Source organism: Hydra vulgaris, chromosome 06 (genome assembly GCF_038396675.1).
Source record: "Hydra vulgaris chromosome 06, alternate assembly HydraT2T_AEP".
Lineage (NCBI taxonomy): Eukaryota > Metazoa > Cnidaria > Hydrozoa > Anthoathecata > Hydridae > Hydra > Hydra vulgaris.
Genome location: NC_088925.1, coordinates 46,146,364 through 46,161,027, shown reverse-complemented (window position 1 = coordinate 46,161,027; position 14,664 = coordinate 46,146,364). Strand labels below are relative to the sequence as shown.

General features: G+C 26.0%; 1 protein-coding gene across 2 annotated transcripts in view; it reads left to right on the top strand.

Moving 5' to 3' along the window:
- LOC101236609 (tetratricopeptide repeat protein 13) overlaps positions 1-14,664 on the top strand; it is a 76,179-nt gene that overhangs the window by 8,486 nt on the left and 53,029 nt on the right. The window contains exons 3-4 of one of the 2 annotated variants that reach the window (XM_065800289.1): positions 7,586-7,659; positions 7,769-7,838. Coding sequence is in view for 1 of the 2 variants with exons in the window: in XM_065800288.1 (XP_065656360.1) it covers positions 7,769-7,838 (70 nt within the window). In the remaining variant the exon portion in view is untranslated. The remainder of the gene's footprint in view (positions 1-7,585; positions 7,660-7,768; positions 7,839-14,664) is intronic. The other variant, XM_065800288.1, reaches the window with a different exon arrangement.

Genomic DNA, 14,664 nt, shown 5'->3' with positions numbered 1-14,664 from the left:
CAACTTATCATGTCGGTAGTATAAAAAGTTACAACATAAATGGCTTCAAGTTTATAACTGACATTTGAAAATTGAATGTGCAGTATTTATTATAACATAGTTTAAAAGTACTTTTATATTTTTGAATAAATGTGTAAAAAAAAAGTAAACTCTAATTGATTAAAATGTAACCAAACAATGCTGGTAATAGAAAATGAAATTAAACAGTTCAAACAACAATTGTCAGTCTGTATTATTGTTTCCCTCACTAACTTGAAAATTTGTATAAGTATCTCAGAGAATGAGAACCAAAGCTTTGAAAATGAAGCTAAGCCTAATGAGCTGAGAGAAATAACTGCATAGTGTTCAAAAACTATTATCCAGACCTAATTAAAATCATTTTAATTTCTCTATGACCTTGTTTATTAAAACCTTTATCAAAAAATTGAGTTTAAGCCTATTACTATAGGTGTATATATATATATATATATATATATATATATATATATATATATATATATATATATATATATATATATATATATATATATATATATATATATACATATATATGTATATATATATATATATACATATGTATGTATATAATATATAGACTAGAAAAAGTTTAAAAAGTTTTTTTAATTAATTGATAGACTCCCTGCCTAAACCAAACCCTCAGTTGATGTAGTGGCACTTCCTTGTAGCAGCAGGCTATAGGATAGTTGGTTTAGCAATACTTCTGGCATGTTCTACTGTAAAAAAATAACAATAAAAGCATTCAAAATATTTTTAAAAAGATTCTTTTAATTTAAAGTCTTTTGATTTGCATTTTTGTGGTTTTTTAAAAAACAATAAATTTAATTAGTTTCCTCATTTAAATTATTATGTTTTGACATAATCTGTATTCAATTTTGTCTTGCTACATGTCATAGAGTAAAGAGTCATTTTTTACGACAAACTGTAAGTTTAAGATCTTTACTATTGGTATATATTTATGTATGTATATATATATAGAACTCTTATATATTGTCAGAAAGTTTTTTCCATATTTTGTTGACAAAAAGTAAAAATTAAAATGGAAGACCGGAACTTTTTTTTTTATTAATTGATAGACTGCCTGCCCCAACCAAACCCTCAGTCAATGTAGCAACACTCCCTTGCGGGTCAGGCTAAAAGATAGTAGATGTTGCAGCACTTCGTTGCGAGTCAGGCTATTTGTCAGTCGATATAGCAGCACTCCCTTGCGAGTCAGGCTATTTGTCAGTCGATGTAGCAGCACTCCCTTGCGAGTCAGGCTATAAGATAGTCAATGTAGCAACACTCCGCGCATGATTTACAGTTAAAAAAAATTAAAATAAAAACATTTTATTAAAAAAAATAAAAACATTGTATTGTTAAAAACATTCAGAATGTTTTAAAAACATTCAAAATGTTTTAAAAACAGTCAGAATGTTTTTAAAAACTTTCAAAATGTTTTTAAAAACATTCAGAATGTTTTTAAAAACATTCAGAATTATTTTAAAAACATTCAAAATGTTTTTAAAAAAATTCAGAATGTTTTTAAAAACATTCAGACTGTTTTTAAAAACATTCAGAATGTTTTTAAAAACATTCAGAATGTTTTTAAAAACATTCAGAATGTTTTTAAAAACAATCAGAATGTTTTTAAAAACATTCAGAATGTTTTTAAAAACATTCAGAATGTTTTTAAAAACATTCAGAATGTTTTTAAAAACATTCAGAATGTTTTTAAAAACATTCAGAATGTTTTTAAAAACATTCAGAATGTTTTTAAAAACATTCTGGTCAATTAAATTTGCGTTTTTGTGGTTTTTTTTTAAAACGATTAATTTGTAATTAAATTAATGGTTTTAACTTTCTGGCAACACACAAATGTTGGATGAAAGTCAAAAGTAATTAAAAGTGATGTATGTGTTGGCGTAAGAATCGTTTTTTTTCTTCCGCTCTTCCCAAATGCAACAAACTATATATATATATATATATATATATATATATATATATATATATATATATATATATATATATATATATACTACCCACTACAAGTGTTCTATATAAGAAAAGAACACTGCATTTAAAAATTTTTTGAATAAAAAAATATTTTAAGGAATGCCTAAAGATTCTTAAACATTTAAAGGGGCACTTTATATTATCTAAAACATCTTGTTGGGTCTCAAATGAAGCAAAATTATATAAAAATTTTAAAAGTATGAATCATTTTGTAATTAAACTATTGTTTTGAATTTTTGGGTATTAAACATTTTTAACTTGAAATAAAAATTTATTTTTATTAGTTTTGGTTGATTATAATTTTTTTCCATTTGTGTTTTAATAAAATGACTCATATTTCTGAAATTTTCATAAAATTTTGCTTTATTTGAGACCCTATATGACATAGTTAAAAAACTTTTTTTCTTTTTAATAATATTAGATGCCCCTAATTCAAGGGTCTTGGGGAATATTTTTTTTATTCAAAAAATCTAGTGTTATTTTGTTATGTAAAACAGTGGGTGGGAGCAAACATTTCTAAAAAAATTGTCTTTAAGGACCACCCTAATATACATACATACATACATACATACATACATACATACATACATACATACATACATACATACATACATGCATACATACATATGTACATACATACAGGGTGTTAGACAGGAAAAAATTTTACACAGTGTTTTTGTGATATTAGGAATTTAAGAGTGGCAAATTAAAAAACATCCTTGAAATGATTTTTTTTTTTTTGTGGATTATATTTCTAGTAAAAATATTTTTATATTTTTTATATGTTAAATTATAATTATTCAACTTGTTTCATTTTGAGCAATCTTAAGCTTAAATTTTTTCATATTTAAATCGCTTCTCTTCTTTGTGTGATATAGTTAAGAGAAAACAACAAAAAAAAAGACAATTGTTTACAATTAATGAATGAGTTTGATACTTCGATCTATTTTAATTGCGTACATTGCTTTTAAATACAGTTTTAAAAAGTTTAAAGGATTGCTTGCATATATTTTCTTTTTTTATATTTATTTTCATTTTTATATTACAAAATGTAAAACAAATCCATTTATTGTATTAAATTTTAACAAAACCTTTTTTGCGGTTTTTGCAAAGGAAATTTGATATTTAAGTTTTTTAAAAGTAAATGTTTTAAATGTTAAAAATGTTTTAAAATAAAAACTTAAATATAAGATGATTTTATAATATAGTATAACTTTATAATATAATTTTATAATATTTATAATAATAATAATTTAATTTTAAATTTAAAAGTTTCACACTCTCAAACAACTAAAGACATTCATAATTGGTATAGCCAGCTTTCTAACGCTTTTTTGGAACTCTTTGAACGCGTGATAAAACTAGAAACAACAAAAACTGAAAAAGACGAAAACATAAAATATCTGAAGACAGAAATAAATAAAGCAGCTGAGTCAAGCAAGTCTATCAGTGACTGGTCGCTTATTGTCAAACAGGGTATACAAAAAAAGAAGCCTACAGAGCAGCTGATGGTAACAAATGTAGCTATTAATGAGTTAGACGAAAGAAAAAGAAGAACAAAAAATGTCATTATTTATGGAGAGGCGGAATCAACTAAAGAAAGCATAGAAATGAAATCAAAAGAAGACGAGTCAAAAGTAGATGAAATTTTTAAGCTCATAAATCAAGAGTAATACCAAAATTTGTTAGACGGCTGAGATCTAAAACTAATAAAACAGGTCCAATTCTTGCTAAATTAGCTGAGGATGTTCTTCGCAACACAATATTAGCATCAGCTAAAAAAATTGAGAAGTAATGTCGCACATAAAGATATTTATTTTAGTCCAGATTTGACTGAGGCTCAGAGACTCCAAGATTTTAACCTCAGAACTGAAAGAAATAAAATGAATCAAGCAAGACCGGACAATGACCCCTTTTGGTATGGCATCCGTGGCAATAAGATCATCAAATTCAAAAAGAAATCAGATCAATAATTGTATACATAATTCAGTGTCAGATTGCAATGAAATTAAAAAGTTGTCATGTTTATACCTAAATGCTACCTCTCTCGATAACAAGTTAAATGAGTTTAAAGTGGTAGTTGAACAATACAAACCAAATGTAATTTCTGTGACTGAGACATGGTTTAAAAGTGATTCAGTTGTAAACATTGAAGGTTACCATCTGTACAGAAAAGACAGATCAGACGGACAAAAAGGCGGTGGTGTTTGTTTATATATAGACAACTCATTAGACTCCTATGAACTAAATGATGCTGTTCTAAATCCCTGTAAACTAGAACAAGTGTGGGCAGTTGTTTATTTTGATAATGACAAGTATTTACTTGGATGTATCTACAGGCCAAATGATTTTTTGGATATAGCAGAATTTGATGTGGTTTTTGGCCTGGCACGCAAATATATAGACAAAAATAAGTTCAAAGACTTACTTATCATGGGCGACTTCAATTTCCCATCAATCAACTGGTCAAATGGCTGTGTTGATGCAATTTCAAATGAGAATGGAATTGAACATAAATTTACAGATATTTTAAATGATAATTTTCTTTATCAGCATATTAGCATACCAACTTTCCAGCTGTCAGATGAACAACTTGGGAGTACCTTAGATTTAATCTTTACAACTTAGTCAGCGAGTGTTAACGAAATAGATTCAAAATTTGTTCTGGGAAATATAACCAGAGGGCATCTTATAATATGTTTGAGTTTCATCTTGTCTGATAAAGCAATTCGTGACAATAAAAGTAAGCAAAGATTTATGTTTGCTAATTCCAATTTTGAACTAATATCTGATCTAATTTCAAATGTTGACTGGATACAATGCTTCAGTAACAAAAACGACCAAGAAATGTTTGATGAACTGATTTTTTATACTGAGGTGGCATGTAATCATTTCACTTTAATTAAAAAGACATTTAACTCTTTAAAAATTAGACCAGCCTGGGTTAATGCTAGGTTAAAGTTTCTTATTAGAAGCAAACAAAATTTAAGATATAAAAACTGCTCTTGTAAATGGAAAGACCCTGTTTTGAAATCTAAATACAAAATGATTTGCAAAAATGTAGCAGACGAGATTAAAAAAGTGAGACTAAACTTTGAGTTTAATCTGGTAAAAAGAGCCATCAAGAATCCAAAGCTTCTCTACATCTACATGAACAATCAACAAGCAGTCAAAGATACTATAAAAGCATTAAAGGGAGAAAATGGTATAACCACTCAAAATTCAAAAGGTAATGTTGATATCTTAAACAAAAATTTTCAAGCTTTTGATTTCTTTTGATTTAAATTTTGATTTAAATTTTGCCTTCTTTTGATTTAAGAGCTACTGAAACATTCATTATGACAAATAAAGATTTTACATATGAAGATGTCTATCTAAGAATAAAAAACTTAAAAGATAACAAATCAAGTGGTGTTGATAATTTACATTCAGCTATTTTAAAGAACTGTGCATCAGCCTTTGCTATTCCACTTACGTATATTTTTAAAGAATCGTTTAAAACCACCAAACTGCTAGTGCAATTTAGATCAGCAAATATCATTCCTCTGTACAAAAAAGGCGAAAAAACATTAGCAGGAAACTACTGACCGGTATCACTCACCTCAAGTGCATGTAAAATAATGGAAGGTATAATCAGATGTAAACTTGAAACGTTTCTATATAAGTTCAAACTAATAGTCAAGCAACAGCACGGTTTTGTTAAAAACAAATCATGCTTAACGAATCTACTTGAAACACTTGATTTTATTTCAACCGCCTTAGAGAATGGCGCCTTAGAGAATTTTTATTTCAAGCCGCCTTAGAGAATGAACCTATTGATGTTATCTTTTGGGATTTTTTTCAGGGCATTTGACTCAGTGCCACATAAAAGATTGTTGCTTAAACTTACAGCTTATGGAATATCTGGTCTGACAATACAATGGATTGAAGCATTTTTAAAAGAAAGAAAACAAAGAGTTGTGGTAGGCGAAAATGTATCCTCTTGGGCAGAAATTACCAGTGGTGTGCCACAAGGGTCAGTAATTCGGCCACTCTTGTTTGTACTATTTATAAACGATTTGCCTGAAACTCTAAAAAATCTAACCAAGCTGTATGCAGATGACACCAAAATTTTGAATGAAATGCTTTCCAGTGCATCAACTCTTTCTTTGCATTCAGATCTTGATTTAGCTTTTAAGTGGACTCAAGACTGGCTTGTGAAATTTAATATTTCAAAATGTATGGTCATGCACTTTGGCCGGAATAACAAAAAATCACCCCTTTATATCAATGATCAAAAGTTAAACATAACAGAATCTGAAAGTGATCTTGGAGTAATCTTCTCAAGCAATCTGAAATGGAAAAATCATGTTATAAAATGCGTAAGCAAAGCCAACCAAATGTTGGGCCGGATTAGAAAATGCTTCGTTTGCTTAGATATTAGATTGCTAAGAACACTTTATGTTTCTTTTGTGTGGCCACTGTTAGAGTTTGCAGTACAAGTTTGGTCACCTATTCGAAAGGGAGAAATTGAGTTATTAGAAAGAGTCCAATATCGTGCAACTCGATTAATACCATCACTTAAAATAATCAACTATGAGTATCGTCTAAAAGCTCTTGACTTGACTACTTTGACAAAAAGGAGGCAATGAGGAGATATGATTCAATTTTTTAAATTCTTCAACGGTTTTAACGATTTAGAAACAATAAAAAAAATTAGTATTCAACAAACTCAAACAAGAGGTCACAGCTTTAAATATGTCAAAGAAATCACTAAGCAAGCCTGTCGTGAAAACTTTTTATTTAATAGATCGGCTAATTTGTGGAATAGCTTGCCAAGCGAGTTGGTTAAAGCACAATCAGTTAACAGTTTTAAAGCAGGTCTTGATTGCTGGATGAGCAGCAATCAAGAAAATCGGCTGTTATAGTGTGTTAATACCACACTCACTGCCTCACACCAGTTACAGCAATTCTTAATACTAATACTAATACTAACTTATTAAAATAACCAGTAAAAATGTAAATAAAGAGTTTTTGAATAATAAAAATAAATAAAAATAATAATTTGTTAAACATATTTAAAAATGCTAGAGAATAACTGATGTCAGTCTGAAATATAGTTTTTTTATTTTTTGAATGATGATCTTGCTTGTTAATGGCAACGCTTTTTTCAAAAAAAAATTGATCAACTTAATTCATTTTTGTTGTTGTGCGTACTACTTACGTTTTCTTCATGTCTAGCGTAACTCCTCAAATCTGAGCCTAATATTATTATTATTTTTTTAAATTTGATCTTCTGAACCTTTAGGGAATTTTGAACCAATTTAAAATTCTGTATTACATGCAGTGCCATCAAACTGGCAAACACTATGACATACATGCATACACACACACATGCGCATACCTACATGCATGCATATATATCTGCTACTGCATGTTAAGGTCAGCACAATAGTAAATTATTTTCTAGACTTATTAGCATGTACCCAAGTATGTACTTAAGCTTTTTTTATTTTAATATGACATCATCTATGGTGTTTCATGTGCATGCAAGTACGCAGTAAATGATATATATGTATGTTTTATATTGCAGACTTGTCTACATGACCATACTCTGATGTCATACAGAAATAACAATTGGTGGAAGCTTCAGTACACACATTGATAGTAAATAGATTGCACTTTACTATAATGTACTTAACTTTATGTTTATAAATTTGTTATATTTGTAATAATGATAATTTTTTATTAAAATAAATTTAAATCAAATTTTTAGTCTAGTGATTTTATTAAACTTGTTGCTAGTTATGGAACAGAAGCTGATTCAACAACTATTCAGGAGTTAGGTAACATTTAAATTTGGTTTATTTACCATTTGATGTTGTTTTTAAGTCTGTATATATATATATATATATATATATATATATATATATATATATATATATATATATATGTATGTATGTATGTATGTATGTTTGTATATATGTATGTATGTATGTATGTATGTATGTATGTATGTATGTATGTATGTATGTATGTATGTATGTATGTATGTATGTATGTATGTATGTATGTATGTATGTATGTATGTATGTATGTATGTATGTATGTATGTATGTATGTATGTATGTATGTATGTATGTATGTATGTATGTATGTATGTATGTATGTATGTTATGTATGTATATATGTATGTTGTTTACATATAAATAAAACTTACCGATCTCCAGTTATTCACATCTTTATTTTTACCATTGTTTGGTCACTTCAGACGCTTTGCTATCATTATAGCTGTTAATTTAAGTTTTTTGGCAGACCTTAAACTCTAAATTATTTAATTTTCTTTGAACAGTGTCCACATTAGCATCTTGAAACAATTTAATCAGTTTTGATTAAATTGTTGCAAATTCTTTGAAAATTTCTCTCTGACCTTGGAGTAAAAAAAGAACTTTTTGTCGCATCATTTTTTTCATTTTGGCTAGCTTTACTGAATTTCAATCTTTGTGATATTTTGGACTTTAAAAATATTTTAGTATTACCAAAGACCTTTTAACTTTTTTGTGGTAAAAGGTGGTGAAACATCGCATGTAATACCCAATATGAAAACAATTGTCTTTTATTCACCTTTTTTTAAACCTAAAATGAAAATGTTTTAATTGCAACCCTCGGAATTAGAAAAAATGAGATCGGCAATAATTTGCCGACCTTAATTTTTTTGAGGTCGGCAAAAATTATTTGATACAAAGGTCAAACCATAAAACATAAAAACGAGGTCGGCAATTTTTTGCCTCAAATACTTTCAGGTTGGCAGTGCCGACCCTAATTCCGAGGGTTGTAATTGACTTTTTAAACACTGGGCTCAAAATAACCAAATAACAAAGTAGTACAAACTGCAATTCAAATAAACACATTGCATAAAGCCGTAGAAACATGTCTGCAACTGACACACAAGAAAACACAATTAAAAGTAGTTTGTACTTGTTTAATCATTGTGATTCTATACATTAAAAACAAATACAAATTTCAAGTATATAAAAAGTCTCCTTAATAAAATCCTTACATCTATGTTTAATTATGAATGTATTGCATATAAGCTCATGCAAAACAAGTGCCTCTATTAATAATAGTGCTTAGTTTCTCTTTCTCCGCGCAGCGGCCTTGTTCGTCAAGGTTCCTGTTTCAGAGATATAGAGTTGAGAGAGGATTATAACCACAATAAAGTAGCCTCCTCGTCTGTAGTGGTCTTGACGGCCTTGAGGAGGTGAGTTAAAAAAAGTATATGTTACAATAATAGAGCAATAAATATTTACATTTTGTTTATATAAAAAACACAATTTTTAATAGTATTTTAGGTTTTGTGTCATACACTAAATAAATAAATATTCAGTTAAGCTAAACTTTTAGGCTAAATTTGATGTGTTTTGTGTTCACCATGTTTTATCAGAAGATAAGTAGTTTATTTAAAATAGCATTTCGTTGACATTTCTTTAAATACATCAATTTAGTGGTGGATGTAAGTGTATTTTACTTTAGTTACACTAAGAAAAACTTTTTTTTTTTTTTTTTGGTTTTTAATAAATGTTTAAGTTGCAAATACTATACTATTTGAAAATATTTATTGAATGTTGTTTAAAGTATTTTAAACATTTAGTAATTATATTTTAGTAATTTTAATTTTAGTAGTTATTAAACATTTGAAATACTTTAAATAATTTTTAATCAATATTTAAAAATACTTTAGTATTTGCAAAATTAAAAAATAGTATTAACACATTAAATTATGTCTTTTATTCCAATAGTTTGTCTATATTAAAAAAGATTATTCACATACATGTATATATATATATATATATATATATATATATATATATATATATATATATATATATATATATATGTATATATATATATATATATATATATATATATATATATATATGTATAGATATATATATATATACATATATATATATATACATATATATATATATATATATATATATATATATATATATATATATATATATAATATATATATATATATATATACATATATATATATATATATATATATATGTATATATATATATATGTATATATATGTATATATATATATATGTATATATATGTATATATATATATATATATGTATATATATATATATATATATGTATATATATATATATGTATATATATATATATATACATATATATATATATATATATATATATATATACATATATATATATATATATATATACATATATATATATATATATACATATATATATATATATACATATATATATATATATATATATATATATATATATATATATATATATATATATATATATATATATATATATATATATATATATAGTAAGTTTCATTAACTATAGATTTTAAAAACAATTAAAAACATTGAAGTTTAAAAATAACTTAATAAAACTTTTATTAAGTTAGTCTAATCATTATTTTTATTATCATTAAAATCGAAAAGAATATGAAACATGGATGGCACTTTTACTTATTTTGATGTAAAAACTTTTATTTATTTTGATGAATTACTTTTAAGCATAAATTACTTTACATAACTCATATAAAATTATTTAATTTACTTACATTTAAAAGTAATTCATATTTTTTAACATAAATTATAAAACATGTAAAACTCAATTATTTAAGTTAAGTTGAATTTATGTATAAAATTTACATGAATTTATAATTATGTAAAAAATTTACATCGAAATGTAATTTACTTTTTATATGTAAAAAGAGTTATTTATGAAGTAAACTTATGTAAATATAATATTTAAAAAACATTACACTTACTTTACAAAAATAAAACTACATCATAACAACTAATTACTTTTACGTTTAAAAGTAAATAATTAGCAAAAACAGCTTACATAAAAGTAATTTGAAAAAAATTGTTATTTACAATTACAATTCATGCATGTGTAAACCTTGACTAAGTCATTGTTTGTTAGAGCGCGCTTTTTCTCCAGTTTTTTTTTCTTTGTATTTGCCTTTTCAATCAAATATTTTGTTATGGTAATATGACGCAATATAACATTTTGGTATCCACAAGCACACCAATTGTAAAACAGTTTTCAAAAATTAGTAAGTCATTTAAACTATCTGATATAATTTATATGATTAAAGGAGTGTTTATCAGATATAATCTTTTATTGCGTTTTATCATATATAGTCCATTTGAAAAAAGATGGTAAAGAATGCTTTTTAATCTTCTACTATAGGTTGTGGGCACCCTAATAACCTCCTTTTTGTTGCCTTGGTGTCCAGCTTGCACAAGGATGATTAGAAAAATAAAATCTTATTCAATTAAAATAGTGATTTAGAATAAACTTGTAATTTTTTTTTTAAACATTAGGTTGACTTCGCAGTTTTAGTCGGCTATCAAAGAAATAATTTTTGCAAAAAAGCTTTGAAAAGGTATTTAATGCCTATTCAAAGCTTTTTTTTTTCAAAAATTTTTTTGTCCGGAGGAAATAGGTTAGTGACCTTGATAAGAGTTTACCGAAAAGGAGCTGGGCGTATTTGTAGCTATGCTGCTTTAATGTGATGCAATAATCTCTTAGTGTTCAAAATTATGACCATATAAATTTTGAGCAACCTCCCCAATTGTTTAGGGGATTTAAAACATTATCTTTAATTAAGTTATAAGTTCGTCTGACAATCAAATTCTGTTCCTCATTCAAAAGTTTGGAGTGAAAGTTAATTTAATTCTTTTTTGGTGAATAAGTAATCAAATGGCGCAGATTTAAAATTTGTCAAAGTTTTTATAAGTGACTTTAGTCTTCAAGATCATTTGTATTTTTTCAAATTTAATTTGGTCATTGATTATTGTTTTTTTTATTACATAAAGACATTTTTAAATGCAGTGGCTGATTTTTAATTTTTGTAATTTTTAATTTTTCTAAATTTGCAGTTACAAACAATTACTTTTCTTTTGTAAAATATACAAATGGTAGGGGCAAGAGAAGACAAAAATAGTCTTATTGCTAAGCCCCTAAATATCTGTACGTAAAGTCATTAAAAACTTGTCAATAAAAATTGATGATCATGCTTTTTTCTGAAGCTTGAGTTTAATAAATTTATTTTAGTTGACAATTATAGTTTTGTATTTTTTGGGATTATACCTAAAAAATTAATATATAAGTAGCTGAAATACCGAATTCTTCTGTTTTAGTAAGTTTCATTTAGAAAAAAAGAAGTGTTTTTCTAAAATAACATACATTTAGTGACCACGCTTTTAGTGACCACGCATATATATATATATTTTTTTTTTGATAATTTGGCCACGATTTTTTAGCATATATTAAAAATGGCGCATTTTTAAAAAGGCGCTGAAAAAACCTAACTAATTTGTCGTATTATTTTATTATTTTTATTCATAATTTATTCTTATTATTAATATAAAAATATGAACATAAAAATGAGATATATATATATATATATTTATATTTATTTAAAATTTTTTTTTTTTTCTTATTACATTATATTTATTTTTTATTTATTTATATTATAATTATTTATAATATATTTTTGGGAGTTGATTTTTTCAGCAACGATATTTGAGACAAGTCGAAAAACGAAACAGAAAATGTGACTGAAAACTTTTTTAATCTATTTTGAAAATATATTTGTATTATTGTAAATGTTACAAGTTATTAAAGTATTATATAGTTATTATTTTAACAAAGAAATTTAAAGTATTTTGCTGCATTCACTGTCAGTAGAACAACTTTCATCGTCACTGCATTCTTCATCTGTTCCCGAGACGTCAGTGGAGCTACTTTCGTTTTTGCTAGATTTTGCATCTCGTTCATCTGGACATGATAGTTCATTGTCGGATGAACTTGTGTCACTTATCGGATGTGCAGTTATCGGTTCTTCATTTACATTTTTAGGATTTGGGGCAAAGTTAATTTTTTTTTCGAGTGGAAATTTTTTTGTTCTGCGCTTTTGTAAATATTTACTTACGGCATCTTGCAAAATCTCGTTTTTTTCTTCTACAGTCCATACATGGCTGTTTCCAGAAATCAGCATGCACTCTTCCAAGCTGTTATGCTGTAGACTAAGTCTTTTATCTGACAATATTGTTGTTAGTGTGCTGAAACATCTTTCGACTATTCGATGCTGAAAAACACAAACAAAAATCAGCTATTAGCAATATATTTGGAAAATCCAATTTATTGCATTGCAAAAAAGTACTTAGGAAATGTTGTGGTATTTTAATTGTAATTACGGAACAAGTTTGATGTAAAAATAAAATCATTTCAAATGCAACACAGAAGAGATAATTAATGGAATGATTGGTTTTAAAGATTTTGCATAAAACGAATGACCCCAACAGCTGCCAAATGGTATTGATGACAAATTTGGGCATCATATAGATGACGAAATAATATAAAGTGCATTTGTGTAATCCATTTTAAATCTTTCAAAGTTTCAAATGATAAAACTACTCATAAATACGATTTATTATTTTAATAACTTGTAAAATTTACAACAATATAAATATATTTTCAAAATAGATTAAAAAAGTTTTTGAACACATTTTCTGTTTCGTTCCTCGACTTGTCTCAAATATCGTTGCTGAAAAAAAAAAAAACACCCTAAAAATAAGAAAAAAAAACATAAAATAGTTTGGATAATAATCTAGCAAGAATCACAGATGCATTTTTTAAAAATCGTGGTATTAAATATTTTAGTGGGTCGAATATTAGGCTGCCCGAGGTGTTACCCCCTTCCCCCTACAACTTTTTTTACAACTGATTAATATTTCTTTTGTATTGTTAAACGGATATCGAGTTTATGCATTCCTATTTTTATGTAAAACAGCATTAAAGCCAGAATATATTGTAACAATAAAAAATATATATTTAAATTTTGTGATAAGAAAAAAATTTGTAATAAAAAAAAAATTTAAAATTAGAAAAAAAAATATGTAAAATTAAAAAAAAAAAATTTTGTTATAAGAAAAAAAAAATTCAAAAAAAAAATATATATATATATTATTTTTATGTTATTATTTCCGTGAAAGTAAAATTATATCCGTGTTCACTCAAGGCGTGCGACCGCATGCCTCTCCTGGGAAGGCTGATCCATAAAAATATGAATTAAACAAAATACAAGAGTTAATTTTAAATTGATTTAAATACGAGTGGTATTGCGTGGTATTATACCATGTCAAAAGCAATGTAAAAAGGTTTTATAATTTGAAAATGTGGCGATTCCTTTTATCATTAAATCGATTAGAATTACTTAACAGCATCTTTAACTAATAGTATTATTATATAGTTACGTACAAATGAGGTTTTTTAATGTGTTGTTAAAAACCATGTAAAGACTTTATGGAAAACCAATAATATAATGTCTACTTGCGTAAATTTTGAGATGTAATATTAATATAATTATGAAAAAGCAATGATTTTGGTTAATAAATATACTTTTGGTAAATATAATTTATTTATATCACATTAGAATGTTTAGGAAAATGTTGAAACAACTTCCTTATTTGGTTTAGATGTAAACTTTTTACAATCATAACCTTTGAATTTTGAATTTTAAAACCTGTCGACTTAAATCTAGTGTAAGAAAATAAAAAATAAGTTACTAATTTGTTGCCCTCACATTTAGGG